The sequence below is a fragment of the Gossypium raimondii genome, chromosome 10 (assembly GCF_025698545.1).
Source record: "Gossypium raimondii isolate GPD5lz chromosome 10, ASM2569854v1, whole genome shotgun sequence".
Lineage (NCBI taxonomy): Eukaryota > Viridiplantae > Streptophyta > Magnoliopsida > Malvales > Malvaceae > Gossypium > Gossypium raimondii.
The window spans coordinates 21,591,600-21,615,370 of NC_068574.1; the positions used below are offsets into that span (position 1 = coordinate 21,591,600).

General features: G+C 34.3%; 1 protein-coding gene across 1 annotated transcript; it reads right to left on the reverse strand.

The window, feature by feature from the left end:
- Positions 1-221: 221 nt before the first annotated feature.
- On the reverse strand, positions 222-8,103 carry LOC105778202 (3beta-hydroxysteroid-dehydrogenase/decarboxylase). Its single transcript, XM_012601861.2, has 12 exons — positions 7,634-8,103; positions 6,377-6,466; positions 6,127-6,260; positions 5,857-6,027; positions 5,371-5,487; positions 5,198-5,277; positions 4,648-4,834; positions 3,580-3,697; positions 2,877-3,051; positions 1,908-2,064; positions 906-972; positions 222-810 (listed from the first exon to the last, which is right to left on the reverse strand). Exons 1-12 carry the CDS (start codon positions 7,893-7,895, stop codon positions 605-607), a joined length of 1,764 nt encoding a protein of 587 aa, XP_012457315.1. The 5' UTR covers positions 7,896-8,103; the 3' UTR covers positions 222-604.
- Positions 8,104-23,771: the final 15,668 nt, after the last annotated feature.

A 23,771-nucleotide genomic window follows, 5' to 3' on the forward strand; every position in this document is an offset into this window, starting at 1 on the left:
AATCTTTCCCCTACTCACGAAACTAGTTGCATTATCGACTCAAAGAAAAGATGACCCATGCTCTGGGCAATTTTAGCTTGTATCTCCTATTCATAGTATTCTATGGGAAGCTCTGGCAGCCTTACCCAAACAACCACCGAATTAAAAGAGGCCTCCAAGGCTCTAAAGTTGGGTTTCCATTTCCTCATGGTGAAGAAGCTATAAAGCTGAAATATTTGAGATAACTTTAAGCTTTTAATATGAAATATCGAAAAACAAATGTTTTAAGTATCTTTCTACCTTAAAAAAAGGTATTTTTTCTAGTACACTCAGTATGTGTTACCGATGCAGATACGTATGTGCATGTATCCCTGACTCGCTTTAAAATGAACCATTACTTAGAAGTGACAGACTTTACGTGCACCTATGACTACTTCTCTAGGAAAATAATTTCTATGACCCGATACTACATATGATCCTTCAAGAACCTTCCAAATACATGAATAAATTTAGAAAAAAATTAAACATACCCACGCCGGGCGCATACACTCATGCCTATATCTGAGCAATATAGGTTTGATGCAAGTCAGTGATGGAACTAAAAAACTACCAGAGCATGATCCGGCTATTTCCACTCCTTTACTCGAGCGGGAACTTTTTCTTGATGTAATACATTGTCGTGTTGAGAAAATGACGAGATGGAAGCTGGTAGTTTCCTTAATAACAATCCTTTTAACTCCACCATACCACAAAAGATAAGAATCCTTAATGCATCAATCTCTGCTTCATATTGATCATAAACAAAAAATGCAGTGAAGGCAAAAACCAGTACTGCATTACGGATTATTTTTAATGTCAATACCCACAATTAAACCAAAGGAAATGCTCATTTATTAGTGGAAGTAATTTGTTAGTTTTTTCCTCACCGCTGCCAAACAGCACAGCCACGGAATAAGCCTGAATCGACTTGAAGAGATAAATGGAAATCACAACCTGAACAAGTTACATGCATAAGTGAGAAATTCAATGAAAATGAAGAAAAGCTTGGATAGGTAAACCAAAATTCACCATAGAACTTAGTATTATGCCCATAATTGTTCATTGTATGGACTCATGAATAGTTTGTACAGATTAATCAATCAAAAAAGTTGTGTATTTTCCTATTTGGCAAGTTTGATACGAGTCAAAATGTGCAGCAAATCCACATTGAATATTGGGCAAAGTTTATGCATGTAAGCTAGGTTGCTACTCTTCATTATTATTTTTTAGGTATTTGTATCTGATACATTATCTAAACATGAGAAGAAGATATGATTCTCTGAGGGCCTCTAAATACATGAAAGAACTTCAAAAAAATTGAATATACCCATGTTAGATATATACTCATACTCGACACTCACACACACCCAAATAGCATAGCATGTAAGGCTAATAAAAGAATCTAATCCTGCAAAAGAATCTAATCCTGGATTTAAAGGTCCAACAAAAGCAAAACCTTATATGAGGCGTCCTGGATTTGAACCTGGGGAAGTGCAACTTCAGATGCCAAAATCTTGAGAAATTATGAGTATCCAAAGAGTACAATACCGATTATAAGCATGACATGGTGCTACGTAGAAAATGAGACTATCTAGTCAATCGGTCATGACAACATTCATACCTTTCATGTGTATGGGAGGTCTTAGGTCGTGATTTAAAATTTTAGAACATATAAATACAACCCAATAACTTTGGAAACATAAGTTTACCAGAATGCACCAGGAAACAAGATCTAACCCGAACAAGGAGGATTTCAAGAGGACAAGTATAATAAAAAGTTCTAGATTGGAGATTTCATATTCTGCATGTTCTAGAATAAAAGCCCTTAAAACAAATAAACACTAAAAAATGCATGAAACCGCTGAAAGAATTGCCATAAAAGTACATACCCTGAAAAACTTGCTCCAATCCTCTCCCTTCGCCAACGATTTGATTCTACGTACTCCTTTATTCCATGTATGTGCTATGGATGTCATTGCCTGTTGAGCTTCTGATTCTGTGACTTTGAAACGAGACGAAGGTATCTCTTGAACAGCAAAACCACATCTGTTTCAAAGGCAGTTATAACTGAGAGACATTTATATATGCATATTTGTGAGTGCGCATTTGATTGAAAAACATATTTAATAAAGAAATTACAAAATTCAAATTCAACAGGTTACCGAAGGAAAAGTAAAACTTGCAGTTTATAAGTTGATAATGGGAGTGTAAATACTTTAGAGAGAAAAATGTTCTGGTATGTCAAGTGCTCTATACCATGTACACAACTAAACCACATTCTTTAATTGGAAAATCACGGCATCTAATATTCTGGTTTTATTGTATGGGAAGAAAGCCTGATTTAGTTATATTGACAGAAATGGTAAAAGTGCACAAAGGGAAACATGAAAAGTACTGCATAGCATCTATTTAACTATAAAAACTCGAGAAAACAACAGCAAATCTCCCTTCTCATCCCCTTAACTCTGATGGCCCATGCGAAATTGGAGCATAAGGAAATTTCTACATTACTCAGATTCGGGTGTGAGCATCACAGATGAGTCGGACCCCAGTACCCTCAAGAAAAATGAAAAGCCAGAGCAATTTAGCCAAAACAGTGGAATGGAAAGAAAGATATGTCCGAGAAAAAGATAATATTAATAGAAGAGTTTGGCATAAAACATGGACAGTGGAAAAGAAAAAGGATGAAATGGGAAAACCAAAACGGGAATGAGGACTGAGCTACTGCTTAAAGTTCCAGATAAACTCAGTCAATGTGTAAAAATGGGGATCAGCTGAACTTCAGCAAATTGAGGGTGCAGTTAAAAGGCCCAATGAAATGCCATCAGACAACCTAGCATATTATTACCAATACTCACATCTTTGATGATAAAATGCCATGTCCATAAAGAGCGACTATAACTAGAAGCAGAAGGTCGGCAAAAGATGATGCAAAAGTTCTTCCACAGAGAAAGAACCAGCAATATACCAAAACCAGAGTAAAGAAGCATGCAAATGTTCTCCTTTCATCTCTCCACAGCAAGATGTCTGCAACTGAAACAAAGTAATTTAAGGTCATTATATAGTTGCATTATCAAGCCTCGATTATTTACAGTAGCATATTTGGATGCATCCAAGGAAAAGATGCTGAGTCAAGCGTAATGTCTTAAGTTTTTAATTTGATTGTACAGTTTGCCACGAAATGTTGGCCTAGGCTTCAGACTAAAGTCAACATGGACTGTATAGCAGCCTGTTGGTTACAATTACAAACCCAAAAACCTTCATCAACATTTGAAGGAAGAAAGAATTGAATTTCAACTATTCGTCCCATAGTACAATCTTATTACATAGCATGCATCAGAAAGCACCTGGACTTTGAAAGTTAGGTATAATACTGGTGACCTAAATAGTAATCAGAAGAAATAAATAGTTCCAACATTAAAAATATACTAACAAATTGAACATGTGCTCAATCATTGAAAGAAAACCACTTGAAATTCTTTGGCCAAACATAAACTTCAAAGAAAATGCCTATTGAATGCTATTATGAAGTTCTGCATAAAAAATCAAATAATAGACTACCTATCCCGCTGCCCAGCATCTTCTCTGCTTTGGATTGTTCATTAAAATTTCCGTATTTCGTGTAAAATGAGTCATTGGCTAAATGAGAGAATGATTGAATCGTTAACTTGATACCATCCTGTATTATCAGCAACAAGAAACAAAAAAGACGTCAAACTTTCAGATAGAAAAAAAGCTAGCAGTCTCTGTGCAGGATCTTGAAAAACTATTTCCAGGTAATCAGAAAACGAGAAGTAACAGTCTTCGAATCAAACACTTCTATGTGCTAAATTCAATCAGCTAGAGTTTGAACCTAACATTAATTATCTCTTAAGGTGGGACGGAATGTAAGAAGAGTGGAAACCGCATAACAGAGAATGAAAATGGTCTTCTGCTTCTCAACTAGGAAGAACGAGGATAACTGCATAAGGACAAAAGATTTTACTGGATTCCGCTAGAAAACTTACTCTGAAAGGCTATATTTTGCTTTTTTTAATTTCACGAAGCGACAAGGATACCCAATTCTACAAAATTCCATTCTTCCTATCAGTTCTGTTCCAGGAAATAGGCGAAATTAACCCCACTCCATTTACCTTGCCATCAAAGACAAATCCATCTGTCCCTCTCAAGGGATATAGTAAGGAACTAGAACAAGAAAGCACTACCATTATTGCCTATCTGCATTACAGCTTATCAGAAAAATAAATGGAAGCCAAGAAGGTTTAATTTACTGTAGAAATCAACTGATGAGTTATAATCTGGTCAATGTTTCAGAAGTGGAAACAAGGAGTAATGCTTCAAGTCTATAAAGAAGTACATTATGGAAATAAAATACCGAGAGACGAAAAGAAAATACAAAATCAGAAAAAGAAATTGAATGCAATATATACGTACATTGGCCAATCAACTGATAATAAGAATTCTAGTTTTGTAGAACTCTCAGCATAAATTATGAAAAAAATAGGCTAACAGAATATCAATAAAATATTCTATATAATATAGGAGTGCTAAAAGAATGGACAGATGATGGGTACATTATTTAGTAGAAAAGAATGCATTTACATTAAAAGAAAGATGGCAGAAACATACCTTCATGGAGACAACAGGTGAGTATCCAAGATGATTTTGAGCTGCAGAGCAGTCAAAAGTTCTGGTGCGTGAAGCTAGTTGAAGCATGTAGTGAGGTGATACGCTGTAATTGTACAATTTGTCATTTCTACATTGATGAAGTGAGACAATACATGAAACCATCCAAGTAGGAACCTTTATGTAAGGTCTGCAATACAATTGACAACTTCAGTTAGGCAAAAAATCATTAAAAGACTCGCACAATCAAAACAAAGGGAAAGACTATTTTTATTGCTTCAGCAACCAATGCAGCAGAAAGACAAAATCACACAAATTTTTACTAAAGCAACTAGAATTCAGAGAAGGAAATCAAACAGGATGGTAAAACATATAACAACAGATTCTGTATACCATAACGGTAGATATCATCTGCAATCCACTACTAAACAAGAAAGAAGATTATTCCTATGTAAAGATCCTTGCTGCTAATGGTATGGCAAAATTCAGCGGCACCTTGTGCTGGTGAATGATATATCATGCTTCACTTATTATGAAAATCAGGAGGCTTTACCTTTGATACCCTAAGCCTCCAAGTATGAGAGACACAAATTCCCAGAACATTATCGGCTCGAGATTTGTGATGAAAAAAGCCTGCATATTGGGAACATCTCCCTTAAACAAAGATTCAATATAAATTAAAATATGAGAGAATTTTGCATATCTAATGACACTTTTAAGGAGAACCTTTCCAGCCACAGATACCACCCGAGAATCTAGAGTTTCTGCAGCACAGATATGAGCATGAGCAACATTCTCCGTATAGGTAAAGTCAGACATATTTTCACCGCATCCTGTAATAAACTGAAATAAGAAACCCAGTCAATGTAAAGAGAATTAAATAGAAATATTCCACGTTGCATCATAACATAAAATAGACATTTTTTTTCTTTTTTTGAAAAGAGCAAGAGAAATAATAGAATTTTACAAACAGATATCCTCCTGCACCAAAAGCATAAAAAAAACCTAAAAGGCATAACAACTAAGGTTCTTATGTGAGATAAATCCAAAATTGAAAAGTTAGGATAAAAATGAGAGGTTTTTACAGGTTGGCTGTTGTATTTCTGTTTCAGCTACTATTGATAATAATCAGGAAGTTTCCAGATAAATAAGATAGTAGTAAAACTATAGCTCTATACAGATAAAGTTATATTGTTGAGACAGTTCACAAACCTTTGCCAAACCAGCTTTGGCTAGATTCACTAGCAAAGGCACAAACCGTGTATCACCTGGTCCAAAGACATTGCTAGGCCGAAGTACACATGTTAGAAGACCATCAATATTGTTTGCTAACCTGATTAGTCCTTCCGCTTGAAACTTAAGGTCAATCAGCATATCCTTAAACTGTATTGGTACGTTGATAAAATAAAGGACAGTTAGCAAACGACAAATAGTAACCAAATTCCAAAGTGTTTCATCAGATTGCAGCAATAGAAAACATACTTTCCCCGGGCAAATGAAAGACAAATCACCATCAATTATATCCCGTGATCCATCAAAAACAATATCTGCAGAACTGTTGTATACAAGTCGTCTAACTTTACATTCCCGGCATGCATTAATGACATTTTTTGCACCTGAATATATGATCTCCACAAGGGTATCAATTAGAAATATAATATATAATTACAAAGCTAGAATATCAAATGAGGGGGGAAAAAACCACCAAAAGAGGGGGGAAAAGATCCATTACCTTGAACTATGATCATGTAACAATTATAGAAATCACGTATGTCTAAATCAGTTGGTTCCATGTAAAATACAACATCTGCACCTTTAGTTACTGCAAGTGGTGCATTGTCAACACGGAGTCAATTTCTCAAACATTCTCAATGTTGTAAGGAAATTTTAAAACTGAAAATAAGACTAAAGATACTATATTATGAATTCAATGTATTTCCTCATCATATCAGTATCTTTCAGTTTCCTAACACAGAGAATTCAGAAACTACTATATTTTAGCTAATCTTCTTGCAACCAAACAATACCAATTCCATAAGTCCATCGTTGGTAAGTTTGTAAAGGAAAAATAAATAAAAAGGATTGATTAAACTCTAACATTTTTTTCAACTTTTCAATTATCAAAATATGTATTTCTCAGGAACAAAATATCGGTACCATAGACCTTAATTTTCCATTCATTCCAGCTAACTAAATCATCCGGTAAGACATCTTTGTTACCATTTTCCATTTTATTTTTAATTTCTAATAAAAAGAAAGTTAAAACAAAAGGTTCTTCATTTCAATTAAGAAAGGACAATGTAAAACTGGTAAATCTGGAAAATTTGTTTTTCCAAAAAAAAAAGGCGTTTGAATTTAAAAGCAAACAACATTTTTGCAAATGTAGCAAAAGAAAAGCTATTTCAGTTACTAAAACACAGGACTTCACCTCTTTAAACTAAAGGTCAGTTTAGCATTACTTCTCTCACAAGTACTTTGGAGACAAAAAAACACTTTTAAGATAAAAGCATTGTTAAACAAAATATTTTTAAGGTTTTTAAAAGTACTTCAAAAAAACACTTTGAAAAACACTTTTTTGGCTAAATGTAAAAGCAGAAAATTTTAACTTTTTTCAAAAGTATTTTTTAACTAAAAGCACTTTTAAAAATAAAATAATGTTAAACTAGCGGATATAATTAGTGTTACTTTTACTTTATCGCAACGTCATTAGAAAGCAAAAGGGATCAGCTAAACCTTTAAAAAAATAAAATAATTAACTCTTGCAAACATAATGATTAGCGCAGACTGGTTTCTCAGCTAAAATAAACTTAAAATCACCCTAAATTTGAAAATATATAATAAAAAAATAGATAACTGATCAAGTATGAAATGGTTATACATAAAGAGGTCTATATTCGCATATTGAACGTATATTTCTTTACATACATACATACATATAATATATAAATCATTTTATTTTCAAAAAATATATGAATCATTTTGCTTTTACCTATAATGATTTGAGATGTGTCGCGAACGTCGACATGGCAAAAGGAGGCTTGACCTGAGCAAAGAGCATTGGAGAGGAGAGAGTCGGAAACGGAAGGATCGGTGAGCAGCGAGTGAGAAGATGAATCGGCGACTCGGACGATCCAACCTCCGAGTTGCAGCAGCCTGGCAACGAGCGATCTCCCTAAGAATCCTCGGCCTCCGAGAACGACGCACGTCCTCTTCTCGGTGGCCACGTCATTCGCCGTCGTCTTCACCACCATTGTAGGGATCGCCAATGTGTTCGATTGGTATGCGGTGGATTACAATTATGGGCGTCGTTAACTAACGCGGTGTTTGGCGGGGAACCGTTGCATTAATTTCTTTTTCCTTGGCCTTCCTTGTTTCAGAGAAAAAAAAAGTAAAAGAATAAAAAAATAAAGCATATATATCTAGGAGAAGAGGGGGGGAAATAAAAGATAGTAGATAAAATGGATCGTGGGGGTTGGGGTCCAGCAATCGGTGGCGCCTTCAGGTGAAAACTACAACTCCAACTAAATGTTATTTTGTCTTTTTATTTATTTGCCGCATTTTTTAAGGAACAATTTTCTTATTTTTTTTTTAAAATTTTTTATTTTGATTTAATATATAACATGATTTAGATTTGGTGAAATCAAACCCTGAAGTTGTTTTCTCTCTTAAAAATGTGTTGAATTTAAATTATTTTCAAGTAAATATAACTGTATCAAAATAAAATTTAATTAATATATTAAATTATAATTTATATACAAGTATTTATTCTAAAATATAATAAAATATAAAACATATTATCACTTAGTATTAATATCAATTGATTAAGTCTTACCTTAGTAGATAATATTATTGTTATAATAATTAATAAGGTGTGAATTTGAACGTGTTTAAACATATTTGATCCTCCGATTTAAAAATAAAATATACGAATAATTTTAAACTTGTACGAGTAACTTGTGTTGCGCGTCTAAATGCTCCCTAAAAAATGTTAGCTTGATTGAAGCTCATGTTGGAAGGCTTGTTGGACATTCTAGTGGAGAAAAGACTTAGGGTTTTTTACAAAAATAATATAAAAAAATAAAAAATTACCAAAATTTTATACATTTTTTTATTTACCAAAATATATATAATTTTTTTTATTTACCAAAATATATAAAAAACAAAAAAACAAAAAAAAAAGAAAAAAAACCTGGACTAATTTGACAGTTCCCTGGGTGAAGGGAACACTGTTGGCGGCACCAAACAAGGGAACCTTGTTGGCGGCACCAAACAAGGATTCCCTATTGGCGGCACCACTCGTGTTATAAACTCGAACTCTGTCCAGCTGAAACAAGAAAAATCAAAAAAGAAAAAGAAAAGAAAGAAGAGGTGCTGCGGAAAAAAAGAGAAAAAGAGAGAAAGAGAAGAGAAAAATCAGGTATTTTTTTAAAAATATTTGATTATGTTATTGTTATTTTTTTGTATGATTTGTATTTTTTTTTTGTTTTAGTTTAGTTATTAAGATTAAAATCAATAAAACTCAAATTAATAGTTTTAGTTAGGGTTTTATTATCAAAATATTACGAAAAAATAAAAATTTTATAGTATTATTATTATTATTATTATTATTATTATTATTATTATTATTATTATTATTATTGTTAGTAAAAATTAGTATTATTTTTGTAGTTAGTTATTAATAATTTTAGTTAGTATTATTTTGTATATAAAATTATTAATATTATTATTGTGTTAGTTATTAGGATTAGTGGTTAAATGGCTTTCATGTACAAAATTGAATATTGAAACATTAGTTTTTTTTTATTTAAGTTATTTATTATCCGTGCAAGATGTTTTACGATATTTTGTTTATTTTTTGACAGATTAAATATTGAAGATGGATGCTAAGTTTTTTGTATGCGTTTATTTCGACGGAGTCATCTTGACAACAAGTGTTGGATGTGTATTTGAATGTCAGCAACAAACAGCAATGAGATTTAATAGAAATGTCTCGTTTGATGAAATGAAGGCAAGGATTAATGCAAAAATTTTAAGACGTTGTGGGAGAAGGATAGTAAAAATTAGAATAATTAAATTGATACAAAAAAGTACAAACGTGTTAATGTACAAACATGTGCCATACACCCCTAAAATTGATGGTTCGATGGTGTAGTCCTAGGGGTATACCTATTCGAAGGTCGACGGTCACGTTCTGGGTACCCGCGACGACCGACATTATCATTTGGCGCAGGTGGTGGTGTAGTAAAAACAGGGAGGAAATCATTTTGAGCAGGTCCCTCATTCGGCAGCGACGAACTTGATGCATCTGAGGAAGTCCCATAATGCTGCGGATATGGGCCGGGTGAGTAGGATCCGAATAGTTCAAAGTCGTATGCATATTCTGGCCATGAGAAGCGCGGCAAATTGTCAGTGCCTGACAATTCCGGATGATAGCTATCTGAACCGACAAATCCAGATTGTTCCGGATCTGGCTGGGGCTCCTGCTCGGGCTCCGGTGGTTCCAGAGAATAATATGCCATGGGATCTGCATCATGCTCGGCCGCTGTGGACGATCCCCCATGTCGCTGTATGTACTGGGGGATTACAACCGACTGGCCTCCGTATAAATATGGCTTCCCGCAACTAATGTACCATTACATATACTCTTCTGATGGTTGCGAGTCGGTAGCCATAACCATCTGAGGTCTTCGATGAGATCGATCATTCCACAGCGCCACAAATTTTCGGTGCTTAATTCCCCAATCTATCACCAATTTTCCTCTCTTATTCTTTCCGTGCACTTCTCCCACCTCACACGGCGGATCCGGGATAGGTTGGATTGCACCAAACTGCCGTAGCACTCAATCCCCGTGATACCACTCGACCATGTTGAAATTTATAATTGGTGCGTTAGTGCACCATATGTACGAATGCAAGTACGCAGACGAGGGTACCACGGCGGTAATTTCTGGCGTTCGGTACGGCGTCCATATAAACTGTATGATTAATAACATGGTTATAATTAGCCATAACGTGTGCGTAAGATATAGAAAGTAAGATGTCATGAATATGACTATAGCATGAATATTAGAATAGCATCTTACCCCGTCCCGGGCATACTGTTCAATCATGAGGTGGTATAGCGGGACATTGTACGACTGCCCAATACCCGGACGACCACTCCACCTACAAAAAATAAATATAGCGTTTAGAGTTGGTTGGTAACATTAGTCAATATATTATGACTACAAATAACGAGAAGTTATATTTTATCACCTGTTCAGCAGTGGATAAACATACGGTTGGTGTCAACCGATGCCAAAATGGCATCCGATCTGACGCCAGATCGCAATAAAGTGAGAGGCATCCGCCAATGTCGCAAACTTTCGGATCTGTCGCCCGACAAAGCTCTCGATACAAGACTGCTAGCACAGCTGAGCCCCAGCTATAGGAGCTAACACTGGACAAGTCAGCTAACAGGGGCAAGTACATCAAATGCACCTTGTCGTTGCTTGCATCAGGCATCAGTTCTCCCCCTACGATATGCATGATGTATGCTCGAGCAGCGCACATCAACTCGCATTCAGTGGCTGTCGCTGATAATTGTCCATACTTGGCTTTCAGCCATGTAAATGATACACCCGAAAAATATGACTCACCGTCCCCTGGTGAGTCTCCTAGAAGTTGATAGCAAAGTGCATTCGGATCGGTAAATGCAGATATTCCCGTTACGGGACTCCCGTCAATTGGGAGCCCAAGCTGCAACGCTACATCCTCCAAAGTCACCGTGCACTCCCCGCACGAAAAATGAAAAGTGTGGGTCTCCGGGCGCCACCGCTCCACTAGCGCAGATAATAAATCAAAGCGCAATACGGTGTACCGAATCTGTGCTACGGACCCAAATCCGGCTAGCTCTAAGTACGGCATCAACCGTGCATCCGGAGTATTCTTCAAAACACTCACACGGCCTCTTAAAACTCGGTACGAGTCCTGATAGTGTTAAATTACAGAAAAAATTTTACGATAACATTATTTCTTTGTACGTCTATCCTTTTTAAATAAATAGAACCCGTGATTAATAAATAATAACTCATCTGCGTTATTAACGTGATCGATATGTGGCTTTTTTGCTAATCAATGAAGCCATTGCGATGCTCGCAAGTTGAAAAAAAGTTAGTAAAAACTCTTACTTGACCATTTGTTCGTATTTTTCTCCTCATTTTATTACTTTAAAAATATCTTCATTTCTAATTTTTAATTTTACATAATGTTTTAAATTTATTAATTTAGTGTGTTTTAAAATTAATTTACTGTAAAAAACCATTATCCCCGCCATTTACTCGTATTATTTAGTGTATTTAGTGTAAAATTAATTTATAAATTTAGTGTGATTTTTTCCTTTTTTTATTCTTTTGTTTTTTACTTTTTTTATATATTTTGGTAAATAAAAAATTATATATATTTTGGTAAATAAAAAAGTTATAATATTTTGGTAATTTTTATTTTTATATTATTTTTATAAAACCCATAATAAAACATTACAAAAATAATAAAATATTTAAAAATACCAAAATATTATATATATATATATTTTATTTACCAAAATAAAAAATTACTAAAAACGGGTTTTTATTTGGTGTAAGAAAAAATCCTTATCCCGCCATTTGCTCGTATTTTTTCCGATTTTATTACTTTCAATAAAAATATTTTATTTTTATTTTATTACTTTATATTATTTCATGACATTTTTTTAAAATATTTGTATTAACTATTTCTCAATTTTTAAAAGTTAGTAATACACTATTATTTTGGCCATTTGTTCGTATTTTCTCTCCGCATTTTATTATTTTAAAAATATCGTCATTTTAAATTTTATAATTTTATACTTTTCAGTGCATTATGTTTAAAATTTATTAAAGATATAATTTTTTCGCATTTTCTTACTTTCGTGAATATATAATTTTCGTTTTTTCTTTTCGTATTTTATGTTTTCTTAAATATATTTCTTTATCATTTTACTTTTAATGTTATTTTCCTAACAAAACTAATTTCAACATCCTAAGTCAATTTCATAAAAAATTCCTAATCAACATATAATGTGCATACCATGAATTTTTCATGCTAAATATATCTCAAAAATTATATATCTTAAATAAATTAATAAAATACGTAAAATGTACTTAACATTATTTTTAACACACAAATATTACAAAATCTTAAATTAATAATAAAAATACCTTATTTTCTTTTTTTTCCTTCCTTCCTCTTCTTCTTCTTTCTCTTTTTTCTCTTCCCTTTCCTTTTCTTTCCTTATTTTTCTTTCTTTCCTCCCTTTCCTTTTCTTTCCTTCTTTTCTTTCTTTCCTCTCCTTTCCTTTTCCTTCTTTTCTTGCTTCCTTTCTTTCTTCTTCTTCCCCTCTCCTTCTTCCCCCCACCAACCGACCACCCTTAATATTTAAGGTGGTGCCGCCAACAGGGAATCCTTGTTTGGTGTCGCCAACAAGGTTCCTTTGTTTGGTGCCGCCAACAGTGTTCCCTTCACCCAGGGAACTGTCAAATTAGTCCAGGTTTTTTTTCTGTTTTTTTATATATTTTGGTAAATAGAAAAATTATATATATTTTGGTAAATAAAAAAATGTATAACATTTTGGTAATTTTTTATTTTTTATATTATTTTTGTAAAAAACCCAAAGACTTATGATTTGGTGAAAGATAATTTTTATTGGCCAAAAATTGTGGAAACATGTTGTTAGAGTTGTGGAGAAATGCAACACATGTCAACAAGCCAAGATGAAAGCTCAAAATACAGGTTTGTAGACACTTCTTCCTACTCTCAACTTACTTTGGGAAGATGTGAGTGTGGACGTTCTCTTGGGACTTCCTAGAACAAAAAGGAGTTATGATTAGCGAATCGATTTTTAAAGATGAATTTTCTTTCATGTCACAAAGCTATGGATGCTACTCACATTGATTATTTGTATTTTAAAAAAAGTGTTTCTTGTGTCAGCTAAAGATGTGAAGTTTCATAATTTTTTGAGAACTCTGTTGAGGAAGTTGGCTAGCGCTTTAAAATTCAGCACTTCATACCACCTGATCAATGATAAAGCTGAAGTGGTGAATTATAACTTGGGATAGTGGGTGAGTAAAACTTGATTTGATTTGATTTTTTTTTAAAATTTTGAGTTAATCAAATCAATATTTGAGTTATTCGATTTTTTTAGTTAACTTGAATAAGTAATTCGATTAATAGATTGATATTGATATCCCTTTGATCCTTGTCAATTTCGAAAAATAGTAAATTGATATCTTTTAACAAAAAATATAAAATAATTCAAAATAAGACTAATTTACCTATAAAGGCCCATTTCCAAGAATATTTACGGAAATGGGCCAATTTCTGCATTATTTACAGGAAATGGCCGATTTTGGAAAAACGCGTCCACGTAAGAGCGTTTTAGGGTGAAATTTTAGCAAAACGCGCCCCTGGGGGAGCGATTTTGCCATGTCAGCACAAAACGCGCTGATGTGGACTCGCTCTGTTGACGTGGCAAAATCGCTCCCCTAGGGGTGCATTTTGCTCCGTGTTTTTTCTAAGTTAAGGCTTTTTGCATGTTTAGTCCCTATGGTTTTTTGGTTTAGGGTTTTAGAGTTTTAAAATTAGGGTTTTGTTAAAATAATTTAGGGTTAGGTTTGTAGGGTTTAGAGTTTTGTTAAAATAATTTAGGGTTTTGGGTTTTAAGAATTTTAAAAAATAAATTAGGATTTAGTGTTCTTTTTAAAAATTAATTAAATCGAGGTTTAAGGGTTTTAAATAAATAAATAAAATTAGGGTTTAGTGTTTTTAAGAAAATTAATTAAATTAGGGTTTAGTTTTTTAAAAATAATATTGTGTTTAGGTTTAGGGTTTAGGGAAAATTATATTGACAATAAGGATTTTGTTTTTTTTTTACAGTAGTTCCTAAAATATAATTTTGAGAATACGATTCTGAACAAATAGTGTGAAAAACACTTCAAGCAGGATGCACTGTCACCAAAATTATTGAAAAAAGCTCCCACATGGACTCTCTTTTTCTACAGTTGTTCCTGAAAAAATAATTTTGAGAAGACGTTTCCGAACAAATAGTGTCAAAAATGCTTCAAGCAGGATGCACTATCAGCAAAATTGATGAAAAAAGCTCCCACGTCGACGCTCTTTTTCTATAGTAGTTCATGTTTGGCCTTAGGCTATAAATGAGCCAAATTTCATTCTCAGGTTGCATAAGTTACAGTAAGAAAAATTAGACAGGCTAAGCAGAATAGAAATTGAAGATGAATGAACGTATTAGTGTTGTTATTTACTATGATGGTGAGGTCCATGACACCGAGAACGGCGTTATTTTTTTTATCGGAGAACACAACGCGACTAGTTTTTAACTAGACTATAGATTTAACAGAATTTCGTAAAAGAATTAGGCGTAAAATTTTCGGAACGACGCCAATGAGGGTTTCTTGTATTAAGTATCGATTTTGTGCTTCGATTGATCCTGTGACATATGACTCATTTGATATCAATGTGGTCGTAGCTTTGAGGCGATGGTGCAGATTCATCTCACTAGTGGATCATCCCATCTTGAGTTATATGTACAATTTTCATCGCCAAATGAAACATTTGCGACTTCAACATGTACTTCTGTTCGAGAGGAATACACGACCCCTTACCTGACACTTCGTTAGTGGGAGGCAGAACACAAAAGCACCCGTGTTTGGTGGTAGTATGAAATACACAACTCCTGCACTACACTCGATTAGTGGATAGGGCATGCACATCGGTGGGTCGATGTTCGATGCTGGAAATACATATTGGGGAATGACATCAACTTCTAATGGTTGGCAATCCACATCTAATTGGGGACGTTATGAAACGTCCATAAGAAGGGATGATGTACTTCCTACGACGTCCACTGGCGAGGGGACCTCGTACGTTGCAGATGATGATGGGTTGAATGATGAGTCCAATATGGATCCACCTTAAGAGCCCGACTCCGATAGTACAGGAGTTGCATTATTTTCTGAACCGGAGCCTGTTCCATCGAACCTAAAGACGTTGAAGGGAGTTCAGATGAAGAAGGAGATCCGTGATTCAGGGCGTACTCGCCTCCAACCCACATGCATAATGTCGATATATCGACAGATGATGCGTTGGAGTTTCCAGATCTACCACACAGAAGGCGTGACTGTACAAGTTTGTCATTGGATTCGAGTGAATTGGAAGTTGGTAAGGAGTTTTCCAGTAAGGATAGTTTTCTTGGTGCATTGAAACAACATAGCATCAATCACGTGGTTAACTACAACATGGTTAAATCTAAATCTGAAAAGTTCGAGGCCAAGTGTGCAGTACAAGACGGTACTTGTTCATGGAAAATCATGGCTTCTTTTAAAAAAATGACAGGCTTGCGAAAGATAAAAATGTACAAAGGTCCACATACTTGTGTTGCCGGTACAGTATCACTGGGTGTTTAGGGTTTTTAAATAATAATGTTATTACTTAATGTTGCATTATTTAACGTACTTCGTTGACAGATGTTTTACAAGATCATCCCAAGATCGATTCAAGTATGATAGCTAGCTTAATACTATCCATGTTGAAGGCAGATCCCAGGACTTCTGTGTCAGTTTTAATTGTCAATATTTGTAGTCAATTGAGGTACACGCCCTCTTACCGCAAGGCTTGGATAGCTAAGCAAAAGACGTTGGAAAAGATACAGAGTGGGTGGGATGCTTCATATAATGAGGTGTGGTAGTGGTGTCAAGTGCTTGAGAGGTACGATCCCTGCGTACTACAACGACCAATTGCTCCGTGGATGCTAAGTGTTCAAGCGTCTATTATGGAGCTTTAAGCAATGTCGGGACGCATTTGTGTACTGTAAACCATTGGTACAAATTGACAGTATGTTTATGTATGGTAGATATACCCATTACTAGCTGTGGCACAAGATGGCAGTGGTAGAATCATTCCAATTGCGTTTGCAATAACACCGAGGGAGTCAGGTGATAACTATGATTTCTTTCTTTCTAGGTTAAGATGGCATGTATGCCCCCAACTTGATATTTGCTTTATATAGGATCAAGGCACTGCAATACCAGCCGCAATTGAGCGACAGAGAAGCCTATGGATAGCACACACCATCGGCATTGTCTAAGGCACATTGCATCTAACTACTACGGATAATATCAGTTTACCATTGAACGACGGCAAGTGACCAACATGGGTATTTAATCTCTATTAATATAATTTTGTTTGTAATATTCAATTTATTCTGAATGGAATAATGGGATGTAATTTTCGCTATCAACTTATATTAGCAGGGTACGAGATCAATAAGGACTGTTTTCATGAGATGTTAGGAATTTTGGGTTCAGTTAACGATCAAGGCGCAGACTACCTCTGTAACATACCTTTCGAACAGTGGATACAAGTATACGACGGTAGCCTACGATATTGTCATATGACCATAAACCTAGCTGAATACATAAATACTGTTCTAAAATGAACGTGTCATTTATCGATAACCTCGGTTGTGCGAGAGATATATATTTTTTTGGCAGCACTATTTTCAAAGCGGATAGCGAGTTATAAAGGCCAAATACAAGGAGGCCATGTATGGTTTCGGAAGGTATTGCAAGAAATTAACAAGGCAAAGGCGCGAGCCAACACAATGCACACAGTGTGTCACAATCGCGACAACCTATGGTTTTGTGTGACGGAGTTTGACAGGTGAACCAATGAATTATCGGCGAGTAATATTGTGTACACTTGAGAAATATGACTTACGACTGTGGGACGTTTGACGCACTTTATTATCCATGCGCTCATGCAATTGCAGCTTGTCAGAATCTCTGTTTAGATCCCATGAGATATGTCGACGAAGTGTACAAAATAGAATACATGTACAATGTGTGGAGACACGTATTCCCACCGGTCCCCGATGAACGTAAGTGGCCGTCTGTATCACTTACTCTGTTTAAGTTGTTATCGGATAGAGAATTGAGTTGCAAACCAAAAGGTCGACTTTACTCAAGTAGAATACGTAATAATATGGATATCCGGGAAAGAACGAACCAACAGAAGTTGTGCGGATGGTGTAGGAACTCAGGTCATACAATTCGATTATGTCCGAACCGAAATAGTTGGTAATTGTTGTAATGAAACTATGTTGCATTATTTCTATTATTTTATTCAAAAGAACTTCTATTTTATTAAAAATATAAAAATAATTTACTATTAAAATATTAAAAACAACTTTTATTTTATTAAATAAAACAATATAAAAATATTTTTTATAAATATATTAGAAAAATAGTGTATGTGCCGGTCGGAATCAGTGCCACATGGGGGTGGTTCACGATTACACGTTGGATTCCTCCTTGGTTCAGCTTCTAGCGGGGGTTGTGGTTGCTCCAGCTGTGGGTGTTGGGAGGATGACCTACCTTGATAGAATAAAGAATGTGAAGGTGTTTGCATCACCCACGGTGGAAGTGTTTGAATCCCATAAGGCAATGAGGATTGGTAATGAGATGAGCTCCTCAACGGTGCCTCGTGCGATCCCTCCAGCGACGATGGCCTATATATCGTCGGTTGAGTCAGAGTCATCAGGAAAGGAGATGCACCAGGCCATGCATTCTAACCTGGCATAGAACTGGAAAAAGGAAACATATAAGGGTTAGGATACGCACCTAGCATGATCTGAAGGGGCTGTGGTGTGGGTGTCGTCAGTTGAGGCGTTGGGCCTGGTGATTGTGTAGGCGCTGTTGATGGGCCCATGCCGTCATCTCTTCTCATTAGATTTAAAAGGCCCCGTCGTTCCATTTCGACACGGATTTGCCGACGCCTCTGCTCTTTCGACAGCAAACATGGCTTGCCATAGATTCCAAACCGTTGCATGTAACCCGGAGCACACATTAACTCTGGAACGATGACTAGTTCGTGAGTAGATATATGATCATACTGATTTCTCCAAATTTCAATATATTTCGAGAAGAATACCAGCTAATTCGTATTCATTTGTCGTAAGTCAATTTTGTGCTCTTTATCGAGCACCTCAGGTGCCTCGAGAATCAGTTGCCTGAATCCAAATTACCGCAACAGTCTATCCGTCTAGTGCATCTCGACAGTAGTATAGTTGACCAAAGGAACCTTAACATGCCAAATGTTTTGATTTGGAAAGAATTCATCCGGAATTACTGCCTGAATTGCTAGATCCTCGTATGGTGTCCATTGAAACTATATGAACGTGATAAAAGTATTAGTTATATACATAATACTAAATACTAAATACTAAATACTAAATATGAAATGACTATTTTATGTATATATATTATTTAATACTTACTTGCGCTTCTGACTGTTGGTGTAATAGAAACCGTATATCTTCAACAGCGGTAGGTATTCCAACATAACTCGCTGGATGGTTCCACCTAATTAAATACATTTTTAGCATACAATTTTATTTTAAATCTTTGTAATAATTGTAAAATCAAATAAAAATTTCACCCCGTTATGAGTGGGAATATATATGGGTGGTTCACTCGATGACGTAAAAATGGAAGGCAAAACCGAGCCCATGATTGTAGTAGTGATAGGCAACATATGATTTTGGCTTTATTTGGTGGCGTTGCCCCGTACATCTCCCGGTACAATGTTGCCAACACGGCAGACCCCCAACTAAATTCACCAGTTGCTCTAAAATCAATGAGTTTCAGTAGCCACCTCAGATGTATGAGGTTTCGTGACAAGTCCAACATTAAATAACTTCCAATCATCTCAAGGATGTATACCTGAGCATATCGTATTCTTTCTACTTCAGTCGAATCATTCCCCAGCTCCGGAAATGTGTCTCATAACTAGCCCATCTCGATCCGACCTTCGTAAATATTATCCGAAATCGCACCCAAAAGATCGTAGCATATGGCTCTCCAATCCGCAGATTGAACGGACCCCGTGAGTGCGGACCCATCCACTGGTAATCTTAATTGTAACTGCACATCCTCCAAAGTGATAGTACACTCTCCGCATGGAAGATGAAATGTGTCCGTCTCGGGTCTCCACCTCTCTATTAACGCGCTGATAAGTTTCAGATCCAACTTGCACCCCCGGCCTATAGTGGCCACATGCCAAAAACCCGCTTCCCTCAAGTAATTTTCTATTAACGGTGATAGAGGACAAGACATATTACGAATATAACATTATAACACCCGATCTACAGACTATTATAGAAAAATATAAAATACAAATTAATTAAAATTACATAAATGAAAAAAATATTAAATAATATTCAAAAATTAAAATTAACCCTTATCATTTTCATTTGTTTGACGGAGATATGTTTATGATCGAGACGAATTAATTCCCCGGTCATTGCTAACACGATCAAATATTTTTGAAATTATAAAAAATAATACTAATTTAGAAAAAAAATTAAAAGGAAATAATTAATTAAAGAGAGCTTTGAGAAATTTAAGGAGAAATTTGAGAGCTTTGAGAAAATTAAGGAGAAATTTGAGAGTTTTTTGGCAAAATTTGAAGAAATATTGTGTGAAATAATAGGAGGTGGTTTTATAGTTTTTCTTTTTGACCATTGGACCCCCAACGGTCAAAAAATAAAATAGCCGTTGGGGAAAAAAACATGGAGCAAAACACGCCCTTGGGGGAGCAATTTTGCCACGTCAGCAAAGCGCGTCCAAGTCAGCGTGTTTTGTGCTGACATGGCAAAATCGCTCCTCTAGGGGCGCGTTTTGCTGAAATTTCACCCTAAAACGCTCCTACGTGGATGCGTTTTTCCAAAATCGGCCCTTTCCGGTAAATAATGTAGAAATTGGCCCATTTCCATAAATATACTTGGAAATGGGCCTTTATAGGTAAATTAGTCTCAAAATAATTTTCAAGAAGTCAAAATTTTAACAAAATTTTATAATTTTTAAAATTATAAAAATAAAAATTCTAAAAATCAAAAGAATATATAAATTTTTTAAATCGAAAATAATAATTTGAAGACCTAAAAAGTAAATTACAAATTCAAGTTTATTGTAACGACTCAATTTTTAGTGATAACGAAAATGTGCTTTTAAAACTTCATTTCGTAAACCTAGTCCGTAAATATTAAATATGAATAATTACAAGGATAGCATAAAAATGTATTAAAGATTGATACAATAAATTTGCTAAATTAATAGTTAATTAAGGCTTAGAGACTAAAATATAAAGTTCCAATCGCCATAGATTTTTAATTAACAAAAGGATTGAGGATTAATATAGCAATTAGCCAAAGGTCCTAAATGAAAATGGGTCCATCTTTAAATAGGAAAAAGTGGATGATGATGGTAAAATCCACTAAAATTGATTAAAGTTAGATTAAGTTAATTAAATCATGATTATGTTAATTAAATTAGTTTAATTAAACTTTAATAAAACTATATAAACCAAGTTAGTGCGAAAACATCTTAAATCTATCATTTACCTTCATCTCCTTGTCATCCATAAGAAGAAAAACCTAAGGGAGCTTAAAAACCATTCGACCATGATTTGGAAGGTAAATTTAAGTTTTTTCTTATAATATTTATAAATTTGAGGTCATGAAAGCTTAATTTTGCTAGCCCAAGTATCAATTTGTGAAACGGTTAAAATTTTAGAAAGTTGCCATTGTTTAACTTGAAGAATTAGACTTGAAATTTATATATTTTAAGCTTAGAATATGAAAAGGACTAGACTATAAAGCTAATTTAGATTGTTTGTTAACTTTGTTACATTAAAGACCAAATTAAATATATGTAAAACTTGTCATGAAATTCTATTAGAAAAGAAAATATAAGGTCCCTAATGAGAATCTATGAAATTGGATTTTAATCAAAGCTAGAATCGAAAGTTATGCTTATTCCGAGTTCGTCTTGAATTGAATAAACTATAAAATATGAGGGAATCAAAAATATAATTATATGAAATCATGCATATCATGGTATAATATGAAAATGTTTGGTATTGATTGGTGATATAAAATAATTGTATAGATAAAAATTGGATCAAGTAAAATTAATCGGAAAAACTAAAATTGCGAATTAGTCTCTAAAGTATCCTCTCTTTTCACATTTTGAATAGGTAAGTTCACGTGGAACTTACTAGTTTGTTTTATGTTGTATATGCTTTTGTGTTTGATTTCATATATATACAAATGGTTAGATATAATTAGAATTCTAGCAAATTTGGCATGTAAGGCTAATTATGGATTGAATTGAAATCTCATGTGATTATTGGTTATTAAGTAATAGTACATGACACAAATTTGAAATTTGATTGATTACAGGACATGTAAATGAACTATATGATCATGTACAGGGATTGGTAATGACATACATATGGAAATGATGCCTGTGTGAACTTAGTAAAATGTTAGGATACATTTGACATGTCAATAAGGTTATATGTCGCTTGATCAGGGATTTTTCAGGTTATAATGTGATCTAAAATCGTTGCAAATTCTCGAGTTATATGTGTTTTAGGTTTAGCTCGGACGGGTAACCTAATATAAGTTAGCTTGTGTGAGCAACTTAATCACACGTATATCCAATTTCATTTTACTATAGTTCCATCGAGCGATATTGGATTAAATTGTAATGGAAAACTTGAAAGTGAATTGGAAATGAAATAGTATATGCTTATATCTTGGCATATGACAAGTGATTTCCTTAAGGTTAGTGATATTACTTATGATATGTAAACATGACTGACTTACTTGATTGGAAATGTTGATATGTGTCTAATTATGTCATTATATGCCAAGGATAGCCATGTTGAATGCCAAATGATTAGTAGATATTATACTTTTAATGATCAAGGTAAGTATGGTATTTCCATTTTGAACTTACTAAGTATTGGTATGTTTACTCTAGTTGTTTTTCCTTCTCTTATAGATCGACACCTTGTGAAACTTGCTGAATTGAATCAATAGTGGAGCTCACACTATCAAAATATGGTAGATATATGTTCATTCTGAGTCTAGACATTGTGGCATGTAAATAAGGACTTTTGTTGTGTAAATGGTCAAATTGGAGTTAATGTCTTTGTGAAAATGTGATAATGGTTGAACTTATAATATAATAGGCTTGGTATGTGATCAAATTTATGCATGTTTTGGCATGTTAAAGGTTATAAGTATGATGGTTGGATTAGCCAAGTTGATAAATTGCTTGAGAAATGGTGGATTTGAATGTTAAGTATAAGATGAGTTTGAATGTATGCTTGTGTGATTCATATTAGAGCCATTTGAATGGTAAAATTTTAAATTGTACAACTTTTAAGTTAGATTGAATTTGAAAATGGCTTCTAGTTGATTGATTGAATTGTATAAGTTTGAATGGTTTTTAGATGTTTACATACTTGGATTGGTTTAAATGGGCATGTTTAATAACATTGCTCTTGTAAATGGTTGAGAAATATCATGTGGATGTTGGTTTGAAAGCAAATGAATAGGTGATAGACACAAAACTAACTAAAAATACGACGAAGGCAAATGCACCTATCAATAAATAGTATAGCTACGATGAGTAAATATATCGTATCCACATGGACTAAAAGTATTAGTAATTACCGTTTTCCTATTATTTAGTCGACAAATTGGAGTGATTATTTTAAACTAAGATTTACTAAATTAATCTAACTAAAGAACTCAATAGGGAATGAATCAAGAAAATAATCGAATAATAACCAATGAGAGAAACAATAGCCAGGAAAGAATCCGCCTAGACTTCATCTATTATTCTGAATCTGATTTAAACGATTTATTCACTTGGTATCTTGATCCGAAGAAATCCCTAAATTATGCTAATATCTTTTTTGAAAGTAAGAGCAACTATCTCTCAGTTGATTAACTGAAATTTCTTTCTAATTAAAACTCTTATTGTCGCATTAACTCGATCTATGGATTCCCCTATTATATTTGACTCTAATCTGGTAGATTATTGTCGTCTTATTTCTAGGATTGCATGCAACTCCACTTAATTATGCTAGATCTACTATTAAACAGAGACTTTTCCTCCTCTAATTTAAGCACATTAAACATGAAATAATATCCCAAAAATATTAAAACAAGAGATAAGCACACATAACTGAGAACAAGACTC